This window comes from Limanda limanda, chromosome 7 (assembly GCF_963576545.1).
Source record: "Limanda limanda chromosome 7, fLimLim1.1, whole genome shotgun sequence".
Lineage (NCBI taxonomy): Eukaryota > Metazoa > Chordata > Actinopteri > Pleuronectiformes > Pleuronectidae > Limanda > Limanda limanda.
Genome location: NC_083642.1, coordinates 19695961 through 19718056, shown reverse-complemented (window position 1 = coordinate 19718056; position 22096 = coordinate 19695961). Strand labels below are relative to the sequence as shown.

General features: G+C 41.6%; 2 protein-coding genes across 4 annotated transcripts in view; both read right to left on the bottom strand.

Moving 5' to 3' along the window:
* Positions 1-1467: 1467 nt before the first annotated feature.
* Positions 1468-9991, bottom strand: tmem115 (transmembrane protein 115). Of its 2 annotated transcripts, XM_061075565.1 has the most exons (4): positions 8480-9991; positions 6109-6473; positions 2782-3092; positions 1468-1753 (listed from the first exon to the last, which is right to left on the bottom strand). In XM_061075565.1, the coding sequence occupies exons 1-3, from the start codon at positions 8969-8971 to the stop codon at positions 2792-2794; spliced, it is 1158 nt and encodes a 385-aa protein (XP_060931548.1). In that variant the 5' UTR covers positions 8972-9991; the 3' UTR covers positions 1468-1753; positions 2782-2791. The 2 variants fall into 2 exon arrangements, with proteins under 2 accessions (XP_060931548.1, XP_060931547.1); XM_061075564.1 differs by having other exon boundaries at positions 1468-3092.
* Positions 9992-12254: 2263 nt separating this feature from the next.
* LOC133005779 (helicase ARIP4-like) overlaps positions 12255-22096 on the bottom strand; it is a 70952-nt gene continuing 61110 nt past the window's right edge. For both annotated transcript variants that reach the window (XM_061075562.1, XM_061075563.1), the window contains 11 exons: positions 21787-22005; positions 21132-21250; positions 20872-20996; positions 19868-19967; positions 19542-19747; positions 18541-18716; positions 17659-17855; positions 17210-17409; positions 16972-17058; positions 16762-16857; positions 12255-16240 (listed from right to left, as the gene is read on the bottom strand). In XM_061075562.1, coding sequence (XP_060931545.1) covers positions 15189-16240; positions 16762-16857; positions 16972-17058; positions 17210-17409; positions 17659-17855; positions 18541-18716; positions 19542-19747; positions 19868-19967; positions 20872-20996; positions 21132-21250; positions 21787-22005 — 2577 coding nt within the window. In that variant the 3' untranslated portion in view covers positions 12255-15188. The remainder of the gene's footprint in view (positions 16241-16761; positions 16858-16971; positions 17059-17209; positions 17410-17658; positions 17856-18540; positions 18717-19541; positions 19748-19867; positions 19968-20871; positions 20997-21131; positions 21251-21786; positions 22006-22096) is intronic.

Sequence of the window (22096 nt, the reverse complement as noted above, 5' to 3'; positions counted from 1 at the left end):
CATTGTTGATGTTTATCATGTGATGTGAGAGTTCAGCCAACAGCTGAGCTCAAAAAAACATCACCAGAGGAACTTCTTGAGACTGCACTGTTGCTTTTAGCAGTTACTGTATGTAGAGGGTTGTGCGGAAACAGATTTCGGATGTATGACTGTAGCCAAACTTTCTGCACGTTAAAGCTGGATCTAGTCTGAAAACACGTCATTCATCAATACAAAAACTCATTCATATTTACTGGCCCCACTCATCCAATGTAAACCTCCACTAGTAGGAGCACAGTGAAATAAGCAGAGGAAACAAGGAGAAACACAGGACAGAACACACAGAGGTTCATCACTCCAATATGGCTTATCACTTCCCAACAATAACATGTTCCCATCAGGTGAAAAACGCTTTCTCATTGCTTGGACTCCATGACTCAAAACTCTGAATTTGCAGTACGCGAAGATGTTAATCCGGGAACATGCTCCCAGAATGGAAATAAACCTTGACCGTGTCAAGTGTAAACTGTCATTTTGTTTTTTTCCAAAGCACAGACTACTACTGCTGAAAGGACGGGAGGAGAAGATTAGGTTTTGCTCATGTTTACGATTTTCCTGCTGGTTAATAAAGAAGGGCATGACGATCATAAATAACCACAAATAACCAGCTGTGTCTTTTATTTGATTTTGTGGATTTAGTTTGTCAATATTTATTCTCTTTAAATTGGTGGGAAATAAAGTGATCAGTAAGGCAAATGAGGTTTATTCTCCACAAAACAAATATTAAATAGAAAAATTTAAATAACCACTATACATTTGACATGTTACAGTATGTTTTATTCCTAAATTTCAAATAGCTTTTCTGGCCTGCGTAGAGAGTAAAATGTCAAAACCAAACAGTGGTGACATGAATCTGCATTTTTAGTCTCTGAATTTCAACTAACAATAAAGAAAAGCTGCAGAATAAATTTCTGAGCTTGTTTTCCCTGAAAGACCATCAAGAATTTCAGTGACGTTTAAAAATGTTCACATTCAGAAGCATGAAATATGTGCACCAGAGGTGCATATTCTCTTTCCTAACAACTCTGGAATTCTCAATAAAATCAGAGACATTTTCAACCCTGTGATCACAACACTTCAGTTTCCGACTACCAGGATTGTTCCGTGAAAAAATATTTATTGGCTGCAGCTGACTTTAATCAACAATGTCATAAGGGAAGTTGGAAATTCAAAAATGTTATTTGTTACTATAATATAACTGGACATGTGCAGTGATTAATTACTGAAAAACAAATTTGTCAATGACCTTTTTGTTTGTTTGGAATTAATGAAACATTTTAGATTAAACAATTAAGCTGCCCCTCAACCTCCATAGTAAATTATTCATCACCGCCTTCAGCGTAGCACTGTCTTTTTTAGAAATGAGAGATGTGAAAGGATGTGACTGAGAGACCTGTACCAGACAGACTACTGATCAACACAGGCATCTTCGGTCTTTAAAGTCATTTATCCTCATGAGTCAATGTCTTACACATCATAGATACAATTACAAACTCTGAATCTGCAACCCACTGATCATTGTGACATAAAAATACCAGCACACTGTGGATACAGGCTGTTATCTAATCTTCTCATGATCACTCCTCTGCATTTGAAAAGGAGCCAACACAACCATGACACACTGTACACTTCTCTGTATCATATTCAGTCAGACGGCTAAAGAGCTGGGATGAGGAAGAGTAAAACGGGGCAGGAGGGTACTCCAGGATTAGGCCTGAAATTAACATAAACATATAATGTCATAAAACAAGAAGAATCAAAATCATCACCGACGTCCGTATGTGTGAGAGTAACACCATTTGCATGTCTTGTTAATGCACAGAAACAAAGTTAGAATTTTCTTTTTGAATTTGTTGAAGGAAAAAAAGCAAAGATAAAAAATACCAAATTGATTTCCTCTGAGCATCAATCTGGGCAATAAGAAAAACAAAAGAAAAACAGATCCCGAGTCCATTTCTCAGCCTGCTGTTCCAGAAACACCAGGCGGCAAATGAACCTGGTTTGAAAAATTCTTTCCCCGGGCACTTTGTATCAAAGTTCATCAGCAGGTCAGACCTGCAGCAGCTTCTTTCCTCTGGTACAGCAGCTGGTGCTGAGCAAGCACATGCTTTTCACACTTTCCCCTCTGTTACACATCTGGTCACATATGTGAAACCAAACAAACAAACGCTAACGCCTTTTTAGCACTTATCACACCAGTGCGCGAAAAGAGTTGGCCTTTTAGCAAGAATCAAAAATTCGGCACAAGTCTCTGTCACTGACGACTTTCATGTAGCAGGCAATCAGAGAACAATTATGGCTGCTCTGAAAATGACTAACAAAAAGAATATTGTACAAACATTTTGTTATTTATTTAGGACCCAAGAGAAAGAGACACATAGAGTTTGCAGCAGACAGAGCTCTGCTGTTCGGATAAAGTCCAGACAAGACAGAATTTCTGGATGATGCAGAAAGGATGAGGAGAATAAAGAATCCAATTTGCCCAAATACACTGAGTGTTAACAACCAAAACGTCTCAACTGAAAGCACTGCACAGTTACCACCTCTCTGGGCTTCACAATGACATTGACAGTGTGTGTGTTAGCGCACGGTTGTCAAAGATGTTGTGTGTTTGTTTTTTTGTGTGTGTGAGGGTGTATGCCTAATCACTGTCACCGAATATATCAGTATACTAGCCAGATACAGTGAACGCTAGTACCTGCTAGTCACACAGAACACAGCGTGCGGATCCGTAAAATGTACGTTCCATTTGTTACGATCTAGAAGGTGCATCCTCGAAGCTGATGATGCTGGACTCCGGGTGTTGTGTGCCGCCTGTGGATACTGCTCCGCCGCTCTGCGACATTGAGGATGACAAGGTGGAGGCGCCGATGGGTCCCCCTGCTGGTCTCAGTGTGGAGGAGGATGAGGGGTCTCTCCCACCTGGGAGGAGTGGATGTGTGTCAGTTCTGACTTCGTCCTCATCCTCATCTTCCTCGTCGTCCATGCTCGGCCAGGCAGACTGGTCCTCCACACGCTTTAGGCGCTCGTTTAGAGCTTTGAGGGCCAGTTGTCTGGGAGGAAGAAGGAGAGACAGAAGTTGTCATTAGAACCAAAGGGGGCACAGCTGTGTAACACAGGACACGTCTGGGATTGTTTCAATGCTCAATGTAGATGTAATCTAATGATTCCATTACAACCTTATGATTCAATGAAAGTGTTAAACATAAAGTGTGTCCTCTAAATCGAGACATATGGAGAATAGGGTTTCTACGTTAGTCAGTGTTACAGCTGTTATACGCTATTCAAGCAGATACGGATTAAATAACTTGTCCACTGGTGACACCTGCTGTCTCATTCTATAATGCACACAAAACTTGTTTTTCTATTTTTTTTATCAGATCAATCAAACATTATTTGTATAGCCCATATTCACAAATCACAATTTGTCTCATAGGGCTTAACAAGGTGTGACATCCTCTGTCCTAAACCTTAGACAGGAGTAAGGAAAAACTACCAAAAAAACTGTCGACGGAGGTTAGTTAACAGGATTAAAAATAATTATCAATACTTAAGAGAAAAACAGTGTAGGTGAGAGAAACACTCATTCCCTGCTTAGTTAAGTGTCTTAGATAATAAGAACAGACTCGAAAATGTGTGAATTCACATTCAAGGGACTAAAAAAAAAAAAAAAAATCCAGGGGAATAATACACTTTATGCTGCTACTGTAATTTAGTACTAGTAATCAAGAGGGAGAACAGTTATCAAATGAATGACATCATTTTGGGAATAAAACATGTAATTTGTTGATTGAATGTCCTACTTATCCTGAAGAAGTAGCAATTACTTTTCAAGTAATGGCCATAAGGTTAATTTCCTTCTCAACAGACGCCAACCTCTAATCAAAATCAAACATTCGAGTGAGGCCTTAATATAATTAACATGGTGGCCGTGTGTAATGTGCGTCATTCGGAAGGAAGGAGACACTGAGACGAGTAACACACAGACTGAAACATAATGAAACCCAGGCAGCTACTTAAAAATGTGACCATACTCGTTGAGCGTCAGATTTACAGCTGTTTCGCTGTAACTGAGAAGTTTCAAAATGCTGAACAAATGCATATGTGTGAGTATTTACCAAAGATCTCCTGAATGTTGCAAAGGAAACTATATTCCTTAACTGTTCTTTATAAGTTTCCCTAAAAAAAAAAATGTAAAAAAGACCCCATGAAAAATGACAGACTCACATGTCTGTTTACGTGCGAGCAGTGAAATCTATCTGCGACTGAATCTCTGTGACAGCTTGGAGGTGTGAGTGTCAGACATTTGAACGGGAGGAAAATCAACCCTGACAGCTTGAAAGGAGGAGTTAGTGTGAGTGTGTGAGAATTATGGAGCCATGGTATGAATATCTGTGAAGTGTTTGAGGACTATGGCTAAAAGAGAGCAGAGGCTCAGCAGACCATACCTGAGTAAACAAAGCTATAAAAACGACAACACTGTGTCTGTCTCCTATTTAGCTGGTGTATTTAATGTGAGGGAGTGTGAGGCAGTGTGGTTAGCACCGTCGCCTCACAAGCAAAGAAGATCTGGGTTGGAATTTGTCACCCACTGCTGTGCTAGGGCAACACATCACTGATTGTGTAATACCTTCATCACTGTGACAAATAAAAAAACATTCTATTTTCTTCAAGCGCTCTATTGGTCTGAATACTTGCCTTTATACAGCATATCTTGTAGCAGATTCAAAAGTAAAACATAAACCCTTTATTGGCCGCTGCTTTCATGCAAGATGTGTGGTAAAAGGAGAGCAGCCGAACTGATAATTTAAAGCGTGGAGAGGTCATGTCAAAAGTTGCCACTAAATATTTGAGAGATGAATTGAATGTCCGAAACAGTGGGGATACAAGGCAGCCAGAGGAGAAGAAACTCTCCCTCCCCAAAGGGAGGCACCTCTGTTGGCTCAGTTCTAAATCGTCCCACACAGAGAAAGCTTTCGCATTATGCAACAGAGTGCAGCTCGTGTCGCATTTTTCTGTCTGAATTCAGCCACGCCTGAGTGAAAAGTAACCATGACCGACCTGAGTCTGACAGGTAGTCTGTGTTAAAGTTTTTCAAGCTCTATGCAATTAAGGTAAGCTGAGCTGTGTTTGTGTGTCTCCACTGATTACAAATATGTAAAATGTAAATATCCAGTAGACTGTCACTGCCAAGCCAACCTCTTTTAAAAATCATTGTCTGAATCCAGCCCAGGTCCTGATGGGCTCGGTTCAGCTATCCACGTTCTATAATGCTACTTCTGTCGTCATCTCGTAATAGCAAAAGGTGGAAACACAAGTTTGCATGCTCTTCAGGTACTTTGGATTTCTTCCAACTGAAGGCTAAGTTTGACAAAATGTCCAGTGTGTATTCTGCCCCTTGCCTGAAAAGATTGTAAGGGAAAATTCAACTGACCGGGTGTCTCACTGATGTGGCCTTGGCAAACAGGGAGTATGCTACAGCGGACGGACACAGCAGATAGATGGTTTCATGTCTTTTTTCATTTTACGTTTTATGAAGCACCTCTTTGTATTAGTTCTGGCTTGTCTTCTTTTCATATTGTTTTGTGAAACGCCTCTTTGTATAAGTCCTGGCCTTTTTTGAACTTGCGGCCAGTTGTTCCATTTTGAGACCCCGTGCTTGTTGTATAAACTCTGCAGAGCTTATTATTATAAAGACTCAAAAGCAACTCCGGTCTTAGAATTTCATTATTTCAAATCTCTAGATGAATTTCCATCACAAGATAGTGTAGCTTTTGGATAGACTTATACCTATTCTTTCAATTGAATGGCATCATGTAATACTATGACAGGCTTCTTCTCTGCACAAATCAAAAGCAGTGTGACCAACTACAGCTAAAAATTAAATGTGGAGGAAAAATCCTGCAAAACAGCATTTGGTAAACAGGTACTTGAGGATCCTCCTTAACACTCTAATCAGGTAGTTAATAACAAGGTTCTCCAAGATATCAGACAGAAGTTCTCTTCAGATCAGTCTAAGCATATACGCATGCATATAAAAAGTTATAAGTCTCCTTTGCTCAGACTCACCTCCTCCTCTCTGCATCCTGTGGGTCCGTCCCTGGCAGGCTGATAGTGATGGAGGACGGTGCCCCCACGTCGTATCTCTTCACCATCTTCCTGCAAACCTTTATCTTCACAAGAGCGGCGTGGATCAGCCCCGCCAGCAGCCCCACGACGGGCTGCACAGCCTCAGGGAAGAAACTTGCAAAGGCGAAGTGGTCCGACATGTCCCCGCGTCCCCGGCTGTGCCTCTGGTAGAAGCGCAGGTAGACCCAACCAGACAGTGCGCCGTAGCTGTACGCAGCCAGTGGGGCAGAGTTGTCGAGCAGCCCAGACAGGCGCAGTAAAGCCAGGAGCAGGAGGACCAAAGCTGGTGCTGCTTTAAGTCTCACCTGTGACAAGAGCAGAAGAGAAAAATGATCAGGCATAGTGGTAGCTACTCGTTTGTCTGCAGACTGCCGGTTCCCTCAATTCACCCAAATCTACAAGATTCAGGAATGGGAACACCGAACAATGGCTGACTGCCTGCCAGGGTGGCAGGACAGAGTCAATGTCAACATCTACAAGCATTTTGATGAACATTTCCTGACCTGATTAACTGAGATGAGGGCGAATGAGTGAAGTGACCAAATTTGATTCAAACTTATATGAAGCACAAAATGCTAAGTTAATATAGTAACATCCAAGTAGGCTGGTATTAAAAGAGACATTTTAGGAATTTGTAGCTAGAGTGCACTTCAGCAAAAAACTAAATCTGTATCTGGACAGTGTACACTGCGCTTGAGTAGAGCATCAGATTACATATTGGAATGCTGAAAGAAAATCATGTGGCTCAACCAGAGAATACAGGACAAGAAAAAAATACACTCAACAGCTGAACCACCTGTAAACAACTGGCCTACATGGTTTTAGTAAAACAGCATGGTCCCTCTATTTTACAATCATTTGAAAGCCTGATCAGACCATTACCACGCAATACCACCTTAATAAAAACATAAATGGAGAAAGTGCTATTTGAAATTAACTGACAAACTGAAAAAAATTGAATGAATTAATAACAATATCAGCAATTACACACTTAAATCCTTCGCTGTAAATCGCAATCCACACAATACTGATATGTTTCTATAGAAAGGCACAGCAGCAGATATAAATGTGCTTGCTGTTTATACTTGTCCTTAAAAGTGTGAACTTCAACTAACTTGTCATTCCTAAGGCTGTGGTAGTAGTATACTACTGTTACCATATTGCTTGAAGAGACTTTATCAGCTCTGGGATCATCATCAGCTTATAATTCAAGGACAACTTAACATGACCGAACAAGAAAAGGGGTGAACAAACTTTTAAAAATGCCCAAATTACCCTTTCATTTTCATTAAATTTTGTATGTTCCTTAAATTAAAAGTAACACTGAATTAACATCGAACAAATGTTAATTCTGTATGTTTGCTGCACAGTTGCCTTCACTCCTTTGCATGCCATGAATCTTACTTTACTTAATCTTATAATGTATGTATGTTGTTATTTACATTTGTTAATGTTAAAATCGAATGGTTACCATCATTACGCATGTTATTCGCAACATTAAAATATTAAAGTCAAAAGGACTTATTTTATTGTCTTCCAACTGCTTGTGTAATATGACTATTTTGGTCCAATAATGATGGAGTGATCCCTCCTGCAGTAAAGATTTGGCTAATTTAATTAGAAGAAGATGGATAATAACCATGGTAAAGCAAAAAAACCAGGGACAGTCATGCAAGCAGAATGGAGACAAACAAAACAACAACTGTATTGAAGTGTGAATTTGGAGAATCCTCGGACCATTAATTTCCAATGTTATAAAAATAGACCTAAATTGAATGGGAAATAAAGCATCTTCACACTTTGTGAAAAATATCTACTTATCTTGCAAGCTTTCGGTCAGAGACCTCCTTCAGGCAGGAATGGTTTAAGGTGTGCAGATGATTTCCCTCCTCATTTTATTTGAGTTTAGCACTTCTACCGAGCCTTAAATGGATGTGTGGTGTGTGTTTTTTCATTAAACCTGACACAGGCAAATACTTACTTGATTTATGCAGAGTAATACGTTGTATGTACCTATAAGGTCTTTACACAGTGAAATCTTGTGTACTAAATGGGATTTTATATATTTTGTTAATTTATAATCTAACAGGTTTAGTTTATATTTTGGACATCACTGGGGCATCATGCATGTGTGCTGGCTATAATCAGACACAGGCTTGTTTATGTACACCCCTCAAGGGCTCACGGTTCGGTTTCCAGCACTGTTTACATTCCTGTTACATTCTCCATTCAACTGGGGGGTGTGGCTCCTCACTGGAAGGGCAATATTGAGATCATAGCAGAAATGACCTGAGTTGTTAGATGTCCTCACCTGTGGCACTCTGAGCACCGTCGTGTCCCCCATGGTCTGCTTCAACGCCACCAGGACACCTCCAAGGAACCCGGCTGCTCCATGGACCCGCACATCAAACAGGAAGTCCAGGTCAAAGGTGGCCACATAGGTGAGGAGGTAGGAGAGTCCAGCCAGGAGGCCTGCAGACACGTTAACCACTGCAAAAAAGATCAGGAGCTCCAGAGCGCCCCACAGAGGCTCCAGGAGGCGACCACAGGCCATGACTGTCCCCACATTGGCTGCCACGCCCCAGAAGTGCAGCTCCACGACCCCGTGGGTCACCAGTGTCCACACATAGAAGTTGGGCGGAAAGAGGTACCCCGGGGTCACCGCCAGCGCGTACTGGGTTTCGACGGCCCATGACAGCAGGTAGAGGAGCACCACCACGGCGCTGATGCTCTTCACCACCACACTGGTGCTGGCCAGAGCAGACAGGAAGTGCTGCCGTGCCACTGGCAGGTAGCGATTCATCGTGGTGTTGTTGTGAGATGTTCCTTCTTGACCAGGTCAGCTCAAGACCGGGACGGGACGGATGTTCCCTCTGGTGCAGCAGATGTTGGATGCTGGTGTGAGATTAACAAAGCCGAGCAGAACAGGTGACACCTGGGCGTCCTGACAGCAGCAAAACCCACACTCCTCTGGGAGTCGGCATCCGGGACACTGTGCTTCACCTGTGTCCCAATAATAATCAGATCAGGACACGTCGACTCCTTCTGATCAAACCTGTTCGTCTTCGCATTTAAAGCCGATACGTGTTTTTAACCCGTAACAATATATTTGATGTTCTGCATCTAACATTAAAGGAAACAAAGAAACTCGACTGATCCTCACAAGTGCGAGCAGCTAACAAAGTTTGCGCTGCAGCAGATAAGCCTGGAGGTGTGATAGCCTCAGCGAAGAGACCTTCTGGTGGAGCTGGCGACCTTCAGTCCGAGGACGCAGAAGTTCAACAAGTTCACAAATCACCCCCAGCGAGCAGGCAGGTGAAAAGAGGCCGAGCGTGAAACCCCCCAACTGAAGCAAACACACCTAAGTGGCCACCTCTCCAGAGGAGCTTTGGCTTGTAAACACAGGAGAGCTAATGTTAGCTAGCTGTCAAAGTGACATCGTCTCGAGTCACGCTGATTCAGATCCACCACCGAGGAGCATGGGGAGCTCACGTCTTCGTGTATCCAGTAAGATGGAGCAGCTAGCGTCGACTGAAGCAGCCCCCGGAGCTCCAGCTCCTGGTCCTCCACGTCCTGTTCCGGCCCAGTGACTACCGGGGCTAGCCCGAGGATTTCCCGGAGTTAGCAACAGGCCTCCAAAACAAATGTGAGAGTCGCTTGTGCGGCGGCGTCAGGTCACGTATAGCTCGCAGGTTTCCCACAACGCCTCGGTGGCAGTCGTCTGTTTCCCTGCTCTTGGGCTTTTCCAGAGCAGCTCGTTGGAAAACGTATCTTGTGTTAGCAGGAACTCCTCCTCGGTTACTGAGGCTGTCTGCCACCGTCATCAACGAGGAGCGACGTCAGGGCACGTGACGTCCCAACCGCAGAGCTTGCCGGGAAACCGAGTTCTTGACTAAGGACGCGTCACATGCAAGTACAGAAATGCTGAGTAAGCGGGTGAAGTGTCTGAGTCACAGCTCTTTATGTTCAGGATATGGATCAAACATTTACAACAAAAGAGAATCCTCATGATCAATTCTATTCCACTCTCCATGATTTATATACTGTAGTTAGCAATGGTATTGTATAATATTGTATAGTACATTGACGTGCAGTGTAATGCAGTTTAGTACAGTGTACTATAATGAGTGATATAGAGCCCATAGTGTAAAACAAGATAAGATTATCCTTTATTTGTGCCACTGTGGGGAAGTTTGAAACATTACAGCAGCAAGAGGTAGTCAAACATAGAAATGAGTAAAGTTATGCATGCAATACTTAAAGATGTAATGAGATATAAGAAATATGAAATATATAAAAGGATGGTACATATGTATTGCATGCAGCATATTGAATTTCACAGACAGAAATGAATATAATTATATAATTTCTATTATTAGTGATGAATATCTTAATATAGTTAAAAAGTGAAACCTGAGTTAAAGTGGAGTCCATAGAAGGTGTGTGCAGTTCTAATGGGAGCAGAGCTGGTTGTATAGTGTTGCTGCTGCAGAAAGGAACCACCTGAGATACCTCTCCTTCAGACACTTGGACCAGTCTGTCACTGGAGGAGCTACCCAGTGCTGTGATGGTGTCCTGCAGGGGATGGGACTGGTTGTCCATAAGAGTTGACAGCTTCGCTATCATCCCACCACACTGGGTCAAGGGGAAATCCCAGGAGCCGACCCTCCTAACCTGTCCATCCAGTCTCTTCCTATCAGCTGTTGAAATGCTACTGCCCCAGCAAACCACTCAAAAGAAGACAACAGGGTCGTAAACAGAGTATATCATAGTAAGGTGTAGTATATAGATATATACACAGTATATATATAGCATTTATAATATAGTATCATAAAGTATAGGACAGTACAGAAATAGTATAGTGTAGAGTAGCATATTACAATAAAGTATAGTGCAGTATACTATACTATTTCGCAGTATAGTATAATATAACGAGTGTAGTGTAGTAGTCGATTGTCTTTGTCAGGCAACACATTTGTGGTTGTCCTGGTTTTAAAGGCTTATTTGATGTTTTCAAAATATGCTTACCCAGGGAGGTCTTCAGGTCTCAGACCCCATAAGCGAGAGCGTTAATTAAAGTAGGATGTGAAGAGAGGAGGTTACAAACCAGAGCCAGAGTTCACCCTCCATCCATCTTACCACTACGCTTTAAGAACATGACCATTAATCATTCTGCAGCAATCAATAACACTGGTCGTATCCATATGACTATGGATAAATCAACAGAAGACAACATCCAAGTTTAGCTCAACTACATTTAGTTGGCATTCTTTTTTGTTTTATACTGTAATCATCTGGAAAAAAGACATATCCTTGTAATGTAGGATTAATTGTGTAACTCTTTCCATCCTTGCAAAAAATGATTTACTCCATGTTCATCAATTTATCAATGGACAAACATGTTTTTAGGTAAAACACGTGCAGGTATTGTATTTATCTGCAGATCATTTGGGTTCTTAAAAATAGATTAACAGAATAAACCTCTAAAGGTCTGATATTAAGTCTCACATTTCTGTCTTTGTTATGCTTGTCTATTTAGTGAATTATTATTTATCTAAAGGAAAAAGAAAATAAACTTCATACTAAAATGGAACACAAATTTTAATGGACAGATCAGTTGAGTGTTTGAGGGCTTGTAGTATTTTTTTTTAGAGATTTCGTCTGAATAAAAAAACAATATGTTTGCAACGGCTTCAAAATACAGTATTGTTTAGAGTACATTGCATTCATATGCGATTGTTTATATTTGTATTTAAACCTGGGTCTGGTCAAACCATTTAAATTCTTTTAGAATTTGTAGCATTTTACTGCATTTCCTCCCCAATGTGTGATCTTTAAATAGTTTGCTTCAAATCAGTTTACTTCAAATTAATTACTTATTCATTAATATCTTGTGAAGCCTTTTGTAACTGTAAAAGATGCTTTATTACGTTAATTATCGTTATATCACAGGAATGTGGTGGAGAACGTTATATTAGTGTCATGGTATTTTACGAGTGGTTCATTTTCTTGGAATCAAACTTTAAATGTGCTCAGTTACCTGCTCAATCTGCTGATAGTATTTATAAAAAAACAAGGAAAAATGCTATTTAGAACATGTTTCTTTTTATTTACAAACTTCCAAAAAACAAACACAAAAAAGGATCTAAAAGTAATCCACGGTCATACACATTATCCATCGATAAACTACACAATAGGCTTTGACTAGAGCCAATCCTCAAGGTCAGCAGCTTTAATCTTCTCCTCGGATAAAATGGAATTCAGACAGTCGGCTCAACCAAATCGATTTGTATAAATAAATATGTAAATTCAAGTAGAAAGCTGTGAAATAAAAGAGCAGTCGAACTGCGCAGCAAAGGCTGAGCTGACAACAAAACAGTTCAACGCTGAGGAAACTTGCTTGTTTTCCATCATGGCGACGACACTGATGGACATTTCTGATGATATGATGAACAAGAAAAAAATATAAAGAAAAGAGAAGCACGTGATATCATTGTTTTCTTTTCAGGTTTTGAGTGATGTGTCTGCCTGTTTCTGACCCGTTCCTTGTGAATTTGCTTCATTTACATGCACACAAATGGCTCATTTTATTCAGTTACAAATTCTAAGATATGTGTACTGACTGCAGCCTTGTGACAATGCTGGATGAAGTAATAAGAGCTGATCAATATATCCCTAATGTCCTCTTTCAAAATATATAATCAACACTGATCAGAGTTACTGTAAACATGATATTTACTCTATCTTTCTTCAATATGTTGTTCCTGGATATTAATGTGAACAGTAACAAACCAGTTCATTGGTCCACATGCAAGTTCTGCACAAGTTCACGTGTTGGGTCAGATTGGCAGATCGTACTTCTTCTTAAAAAAAAAAACAATAACATAAAAATTAAGCGTTTGCCATTGCAGTAACAACAAAAGTTTTTTGACTGTAAAAATGTTTATGAACAAAGGAAAGGAAATAAAGAACAAAAAAAAACATTTTACAAAAAATAAAAATGAATAAATACGCACCGTCATAAATAAATAAATTTGGTAAATTCAAACATCATAAAGAGAAAGAAAAAAGAAACATAGGTAAACTAACAATTTCAATATGAGGAGCAGAATACATGGAAGAGAAATGACAGTAAATGCTTAGTCTTTGCTTTGATGATGTTAAAGAGATTCGCTCTCCACAAAAGACCAGGTGTTTTTTTTAAAGCTCTTCCTGCAGCCGTTTAGGAAGAGAAGATTTTTTTATACGAGGACAGTGATCCAAAGGTTGATGTGATCAGAGTGGATAATTTGGAACAGCTGAACGGTGGCGTGTGGTTAATCTGAAGAGGAACTTGGTCACGTGATGATGAAGCTTGTCCCAGCATTGGACAAGTCCACAGACATGTACAGATTTGTGTCTCTTTTTACAGTGCAGTGCAGTGTACAGTGTTTCCTGCAGGGTCATTCAGAGAGAGATGTATATGTACGTGTCGATTGTGGGTGTGCGGATGCTATAGTAGAGAGAGAGAGCGTGCTGCTGTCGTGGATTTTAAGTAGTAGACAGCGTAATTTGGTCTCATAAGACAAAGTCCTCTTCAATGGAGGTCGATGATGTGCTTGTGCATTTCTCGTTTTTTTTGGCAAAGCTACACCATCTCTCAAAAAAGAACAAAAAAATGAGTTTGGTTTCACACTCACCTCTGGTGACAAAATAGCATGAGACAGATAGAGCGGAGCAAAGATGGAATCCGTGTCAGTACGAGTCACCAAACCAAGTAACACAAGTTTCTATTCAGTTAATTTTCTTTTTAAACCCATTCCTTTTGTAACCCTTAAGAACAAAACACAGAAATACAGACTAAGGAACGACACAGGCCAAAAACAAACCTCGGGGGTTTGCAAGCTCAATTCCTCCGGGGTTTGTACAAATACATATATAGGCTTGAGTGAGTGTTTTGCATCGTTTTTCGCTAGGCTACAGTAAGACTGTGGGCGAGATTCAGAGATCCGCGGCGACCGTCCGTCTCTCTTTGCCTCTCCTCTCTCTCACAGTTCACATTCAGAAAGATGGAGGCAAAAAGGCATTTTCTGTTGGTTGTTTCTCCGCTACGAGGAGGACACCTCACTACAACACAGTTTTTTTTTCATTTTCACCTGGCTATTTTTAGGCAATCATCAAAAAAATTAAAGATCACATAAATAGAAAATACACAGACGAAGAAAAAAGAAGAATCTGATATCCCCACACCTGATGCCTAAATAGGAGTTTTTTCAAAAAGGCCTGGTTTAAAGGCATTTCTTTAAGTATACATTCTTTCATTAGAGTTTGAAAGTTTTAATAGTTGACTTCCAACTCAACAGACCTTAAATGCTTCTTCAATAATTCAAGATGACTTAGTAAAACACCGTCAACCGTCCTGGCAGTGAATTATTACCACCATTTTAAACTTCTGTTTGATCTTTTAACCTTTATCATTTGAAGAAATATTCAGTAGCAATATTTGACTTGTGACAAACAATACATCAGTATTGATATTTAACAGACGTTACTACCAGCTGACTTTATCATCACAACTTTTTAACAAGCAATTCCATCCTAACATCATAATTTAATTAGCTGAGTAAAGCAAAAGAGTCATGACATTTAATAAAGCTGCAGAACTAGAATCTCAAAAGTCAACAGGACAACTAGTGGCCATTTGTGTTCACTGCAGGCCCACAATCAGCAGTTCTAAGTCCAGTGATCAGTATCTCAATGCCAGTTTTGAACAAAAAAAAATTGGAAGCCCTAAGTCTTCAGATTATTCAGCATCAAAGTTTGTTGCTCTGTCTCTAGTCTGTGTTCAATCTCTGCTCGGACAGTTTTTCGAAAGCAGAACAGACTCGTTAGCAGGGGTTCAGTTGTCATCACATATCTGCATTTAATTTTTCTGTCCATTTCCACACAGCCTCGGCCACAGGCTCTTCGAAGCCTGTATCCTGGCACAGAGGATATCATCCTATTGTGATGCTTTTTCAATTGTATCAAGCATTCATCTGTCACTGTCCGCTAACCTCAATTACATCATCATCGTCTTCATCTGAGCAGCTGGCGCTGCTAGCATTCCCACCATTCATCAGAACTGGACCCCGGTGGCCCTCAAACCGTGCTGAGGGGGAGAAGGAGGAAGGGGAGGATGAGGAGGAGCTGGAGGCAGCAGTGGGAGGATACTGGGAAAGGAAGCTGGCTCCAGCGGGGCCAGGAGTGGCGGCTGATCCTGGAAGCCCCCCCGGGAGCATGGACCCTGTGTAGAGGCTGGCCAGAGACTGATTGTAAGAGAGAGGGAAGCCTGGGGGGAGCATCCCAGCCATGCCCGTCATGCTGGGGTTCAGCATGAATGGCGGCAGGGCACCTGGAACCAAACTGGCAGCGTTAACTGATGATGAAGATGAGACGGCAGTAGCCGTTGTTGTCGACAATGAGGTGGAGGAAGAGCAGGCCCCGCCCAGGCCAAACAGATCTGCGTACATGTAACTGGGGTCTCCCAGTTGAGTGTGGGGGGGCTGGAAGTAAGGCGAACCAGCCCCAACAAAGAGCGGGTGCCCCAGTGTACCACTCAACATAGCAGGGTTGAGGCCGAGTGGAGGGAGGCCATAGCCCCCAGTGAAGGGGAAGCCTGGTGAGGCCAGAGAGGCTGAGGAGTGCTTGGCAGCAGACGGCTGCTTGCTGGGCTGCTCTTCCGAAGGCGGGGTGGAGGCTTTGCGCTTGGAGCATGTTCTCATGTCTTGGGCGGCAGTGGTGTCAATGCTGGGCTGCACTGCATTAGTCACAGAGGCATCATGGTGGATCATAGTTCCACTGGGTAAACTGCTCCTACTGCTGCCATTGGTCTGAGGCCATTTGGTGGAAGGCAGGTTGTTTGCGTTGCTCACAGCCGCCCTCTCTGGCTCTGCTGTGGCTCCTGTGTAGCGTTGCAGCTCGTTGATGATCTCTGGGCAATCAGGTGAAAGAGGGCGGGGCACAGGCTTGGAGGGTACCTGTTGCTTAATGTCAGGTGACTGACAACTGTCACTACCATTGGTTGAAACCTCGACTGGTGGTGCGTGCGAGTCTGAGAAGAAGATGAAGACATTAGATTTAGGAAAAGAGTTTAACCCTTCACATACACTGGCTTTATTTGAATAATTTAGTGTCAATTATATTTTAAAGGTCCAGTGTGTCAGATTTAGGTGAACGGGATCTATCAGCAGAAATTGGATATAAATTATCCTAGTGATGTTTTCACTGGTAATTTTCATTTAAATTGTATAAATTGTGGTTTCCTTTACCCTTAAATGGGCACTTCGTATTTACTCTTTATATTTACATTGGGAGTGGGTCCTCTCTACGGAGGCTGCCATGTTTTTTACAGTAGTCCAAACAAAACTAAAACTAAACATCTTTTGAGTTTTTATGAAAACTGAAGGTTACCACAGGTTCTCTTTCCTGTTTGAAAGGGGAGGGGGGAGGTGAGAGGTATTCATCTGCAACATACAACTTCACCACTAGATAAATTCTACACACTGAACCCTTAAATCTGTGTGTCAATCAAGTACTCTACACATTTAGCAGTGCTCATTACTGGTAAATTACCTTTGGGTGGTGCTGTTGTACTCTCCTCTACAGTCTTGGCTTTATTAGCTGCTCTGATGGCAAAGATTCGACCATCAGATGTCCTGATGTAAGTCCCTAAAACAGAAAATTATCAATTAATAACAGATCATTATATGTAAAAAAAATGTCAACAGTTAATTGATTATTGTGACACGTATAATTTACTAACAGTGTGCAGGGATAGATTACCTTTGGTGCCCCTGATGATGTGGATGCTCTCTCCAGCTGGGATTCTGGCCTGAACATCTGCTGAACTATTGCCTGGAATCACTATGTCTACAAATTACAAAAATGTTTGAGATGAGTTAATACAAACATTCCCTTATCAAATATCATAAAGAAAGAAGATTCAGTTCAAAAGGAGGAGTGGTATGTGGGGGAAATAAGAAGGAGAGCAAATTGTACAGGGCATGTAAAGTCTTCATACCATTAGTGGTGACGATCTTCTGTACAAAGACCCCGGCTTTTTCAAGGCATTTAACTGAGAATCCTCCCAGGTTGGTTTTGGACGGTTCGTTGCCTGTGTCAGAACCTGCAGACGACTGGCGGGGCATCATGGGAACCGGGGTTGACTGGACTGGCCGGACACTGGCTGATGGCTTTTCCTCGGTACGAGGGGGAGGTCGCCTGAGCAGAAAGTTAAGAATAGTGTTCATTGTTAAACCAGGATTACACGCAACAAAAATTGAATGTCTATTTTTATTTGAGCTCCTGGATTGAACTGAAAATCTGCATTAAATCAAAGTAAAAAAGGTTAAATTCGAAATCTTTAAATACATACTGGCACACGTTTCATTTAGGTCACTTGTACTCATCACTGAAAAGCTATTTTTCCCTTTAGTCTAAATGGCAGTAATGAGGCTTGGAGTCACTGACCAGTTTCTCTGGCTGAAGGCGGGGATGTTGGTGAGGCTCTGGTCACTGGCGGGGTAGTAATGAGCGTAGGAGGGGCGGGTGTACGGCACTGAGGCCCTCTTCTCCTCTTCATAACCCTTCTTAGCAGCCGACTTCTCGGCCTTGCTCAGCTTCAGCTCCCTGCGGTCAATCAGCAGGGACTCATGGGGGAATGGTTGCTGGAAGGCAGAAAGGGTGGATGAAAAATCAGATATGAGATATGCATAATTCATTTATGTCTCTCTAATAGAAGCAGATGACAATGACAGGTTGTTTAAATGTGAAGTTTATCTAATTCAAAATGCCAACATCTAAATAATTAGGGCTCGATCCCACAGAAATGTGTTGCAACAGTCTGCAGCAGTTTCAAAAATGCCTAAAAAAAGCCAGGGGGAAGAAAGAATGGTGTGCTTTGTGCATCTGTGTGCACAAACAGGCGATCAAATGTAGATACAGATAAATAAAGACTTTTTTTATGAGCAAGGGGGAAAAGCCCATAGAAAGCAGAGGTTTTGGGTTCATGGCACACAGAAGAAGAGGACACAGCATGGTGAATACCACCATGTCTTCAGCAAGCTGTGCTTTTAGTTGAGCAGGTGTAAGTTTGACTCAAGGGCTCTTTGAATAATAGGGCGACCTTGAAAAATACAGACACTAATGATATGAATGATATTAATCTTTCGTCTGTATTTGCCATTTCCTGTCTTTCCAGGCATCTCTGGTGCAGCCTTCTCTACGTAAGTTGAAACATAATCAAATCCGTTGTCTGCCTCATAAGATCATGATAAAGAATTAAAATTTTGTAGACTGGTTGACAAAACATTCCCCCTAATCACCCTGCATCACTCTCCTAGGTTCATCTACCTTGGTGATTAGGTGAGGATAGCGCTGTAGCGCCTTTCTGAGGACCGGCTCCATACTGTCCTGGGGCTGCAGCAAAACCTTGGTGGGGTCTGGCTCCTCCTCCACGAAGTGAAGAAGAGTCTCCACCTCCCTCCTGGTAAAGTTCAACTCAGGGTTCAGGTCGTCCACCACCCGGTCTGATGAAGAAACAAGAGGAGAAAGAGTTGAGTGGACCAGGATGGTAGAACAGGGAGGAGCATATTAACAAAAAGAGAGCAAACTGGAAAAGGCTGATTAACAAAATATCAGCGGCCTCAATGTGTCCGTCTCACCAGTCCAAGCTTACAACAAACACTTGAGACAATTTACTCTGTCAGACAAGAGCCTCTTGGCAGGAGAGCTCTGGTTTCAACACAAAGCTGATGATTTAATTTTGGATGGGAAGAGACTGGACTGTAGTTTTCATTGTCATTGTCCATCCGTATAGATTTCACAGCTGACAACTCCATCAAATACCACAATGACATAAGAGATCTCTAACTTGGTGTGTGCAGCACATTCTCACTGTTTCGGTACATTGTGCTCGTGCTTTGGTCCATAACATTTTGACTGTCTATGCAGACAGCAGTTTCAGCTACAGCTGTGGCAAGCAATGCAGTTGTTTTTCTCATGTGAGAACTCATCTATCAATTTTTAGTCTGTTAACCTGTCACTTGGAATCTGTTGAGTGAGCGTGACCCTCGAGTTTGTGCACGTGCACCCTAGATACAGCCATAGATTGAATTAATTCTATGGGAAACACTGGTTTAATATATTCCACACAGTTTTATGTAGTATGGACTATTTTAAGCCTTTCTTCTATTTCCCTCGCTCTCTCTTAATTTGGTGTCACTTTTTTAATCTACCAAAATGTGTATTTTAGGTTATACATTATGGGAGATTACGAGAGTTATTTGACTGCAATGTGTTCACGGTCATATTAAAAGGCAGTGCTGTTCCATGTATCCCTGCCACCAGCTCACCAGACATTCCCTGCTTGGAGATCTGTCGGTCGTAGATCTTCTTCTCCAGCGTAAAGTCGCACACAAGTCGGTAAATGTGACACGGCTTCTTCTGCCCGTAGCGGTAGACACGGCACACAGCCTGGGCGTCATGGCAGGGGTTCCAGGAGGCGTCAAACACCACCACGCGGTTTGCCCCGATCAGATTTACACCCAGACAACCAGCCCTGAGGAACAAAGAGGTCAAGTCGTGTTTGATTAAAGCAGCTAAATGTTACATTCGTAATCTCGATATTTCAATGTCAGTTTCTACCATTAATATTTTGGATTCCGAGTTGACTTGTTACCTGGTTGACAGCAGGAAAACCCACGCGGAGGTGTTGGATGGTTCGTTGAACTGGTTTATAAGTCTCTCTCTCTCTGAGGCCGTCGTACTTCCATCCAGTCCTTCAGGACAACACACAACAAATGCAGAGTTACAACAATGTTTTCAGCAGCTTTGCACACAGTAATCGTACTTTGGGCTTTTTATCTCTTTTCTTTAAAGACTGGTTTTGTTTAACATCGTAAGATGGAGGATTTTTCACATTTTAACAGGGGAATAATTCTTGGAACTTTAGAAACATTTTGTGCAACTTGATTGAACTTTGAAGAGGACTGTTGAAATCTTGGCGGAGGTATGTAAACTGAGCTTTTATCTGCAAATAAAAATACCAGTATTGCAACTCCATCCCTTTTGATTTTATTGTAAACCTGCTGTTACATGGAATCTACACAGAAAATAAAACAAGTGAACACAGGATGAAAGATATTTGTGAAAAATTTGCTGATGGTTTTGGACATCTCTATCTTTATGCCCGGCCATTACCTTGAGATATATTACGGCTAACATGACTAATGTAATGCACGCCGCTTATATTTTACAAAGCGATTCTTGATACATCTGAAAAACACAAACAGCAACTCTACAACTGCTGTGAAGTCCTTTCTGGGCCTGTGGAGAACCATTAACCAAAGTCTGGATGATATTGAGAAAGACCAGCAGGTGGCAGCACTCATTGTGAGTCAATGGGAGGAGAAGCAGCAGAAAACCAAATTACTGCCACCACCACATTCATTAGTGTATAATATTTAGCACAGTGAGCAGAAACCTAGTTTTTATTTCTTTAATATGCTAATGAAGACAACAAGGTCAACCATATTCAACCTAATGTGTCATTGTATGTGTCACTTGTGTTTGTGCATAACAACTTTTGAAACTGACTCGTCCTCCAGATATATTCAGCATACTTACTCATTCAAATACCAGGCTAGAAAACACATCTGTCAGTCATTTTAAATGACCACTTACTGTAGTAGTTGAGGTTGCGGACCCAGTTCTGATTGGGTTTCTCTCTGTTGGACGTGTTGGGCGAGTGAGGCACCGGCCTCTTTGCCAAGAAATCCTCAATCACCGTGAGAGTGGACAAACTCTGACTGCAGGAGAAGGACAGGAGAGTTCAGATTAGATAACAGGCTGGAATGTAGATGTAATGCGAAGTGGAATTTAACCTAATCTTGTTATAAAGCTGAGCGAAGCTGCCACAGGGAAAAACTTGTCTGAACTTTTACCTGAAGACGAGCATTTTGTCTCCCGTCCTGACGCTCTCCTCTATCAGGTGGAACAGCATCACCATCTTTGCCGAGTTCTCCAGGATGCCAGGTTTGTAGTCACACATGATTTCCTTTGCCTGGCCACATGAAAAGAGAGATAATTCAAAGTCCCGTCCCATTTGAACATTTGTTTCAAATTCATAGCTCAGCTGTTTATGTAGACGTTGTTCTCATCCATGCAACTAAAACTGACCATAAAGAAGTGAGGTTACATTATAAGCAATGACTACAAATTTTAACAAATATTATATTAAAAGTTATAAAAAGTATGTATTACACTTTATTTGAAATGGAAGTGACTTTTAATTTACTTTTCTAGTTTTAATGTACTTTTCTTGCTTTCTTCTCAAAGCACTTTGTAAACTTTATAAAAAGTCCTATATAAATAAAGTGTGTTATTATTATTTGTTGCCAGATAAATACACAAACAAACATAACAAAGAAGGTTTAGGAAAGTATATAAATAAAATTACACAATTAAATCAATACCAGAGTTACATTTGGGAATTGAGAGAAAGTAGCATTAAAAAACTAACTTGTAAAGGTTGAAAACCTGCCATTTGTCCTCAAAGATTTGCGCTGCAGTAATAAAAGTGCTCCTCTTTGAACGTACCCATTCGTAAGTGATGACCTGATTGGCTCTCTCCTGCATCTGGGTGAGACTCAGTCCACCGGCGGGGTCAGGATTCTCCAGGGGCTTGGGCTTCTGATTGGGAGCGGACGGACACCGGGTGTGTCCTGTGGAGGTCATGTCATCGAGGTCCAAATCCTGGTCATTTGCCAGGTTTTCCTTCTGTAAGGCCTCGTGCAGCACGTCTGGATGGTTCCAGATCTGACGAATGACAGGAGACCAGCTTTTTAGCAACACTTAACCATCACGTTTACTTCAATTTTTGGTCGTAAGGCAAAATGAAATTGCCAGG

Coding starts and splice junctions, on each gene's coding strand:
- tmem115 (XM_061075564.1), bottom strand. CDS start 8,971: ATGAATCGCTACCTGCCAGTGGCACGGCAGCACTTCCTGTCTGCTCTG. Junction 6,474..8,479: donor CGGTGCTCAGAGTGCCACAG/GTGAGGACATCT, acceptor CTCTTGTCACAG/GTGAGACTTAAAGCAGCACC. Junction 3,093..6,108: donor CAGGATGCAGAGAGGAGGAG/GTGAGTCTGAGC, acceptor TCTTCCTCCCAG/ACAACTGGCCCTCAAAGCTC.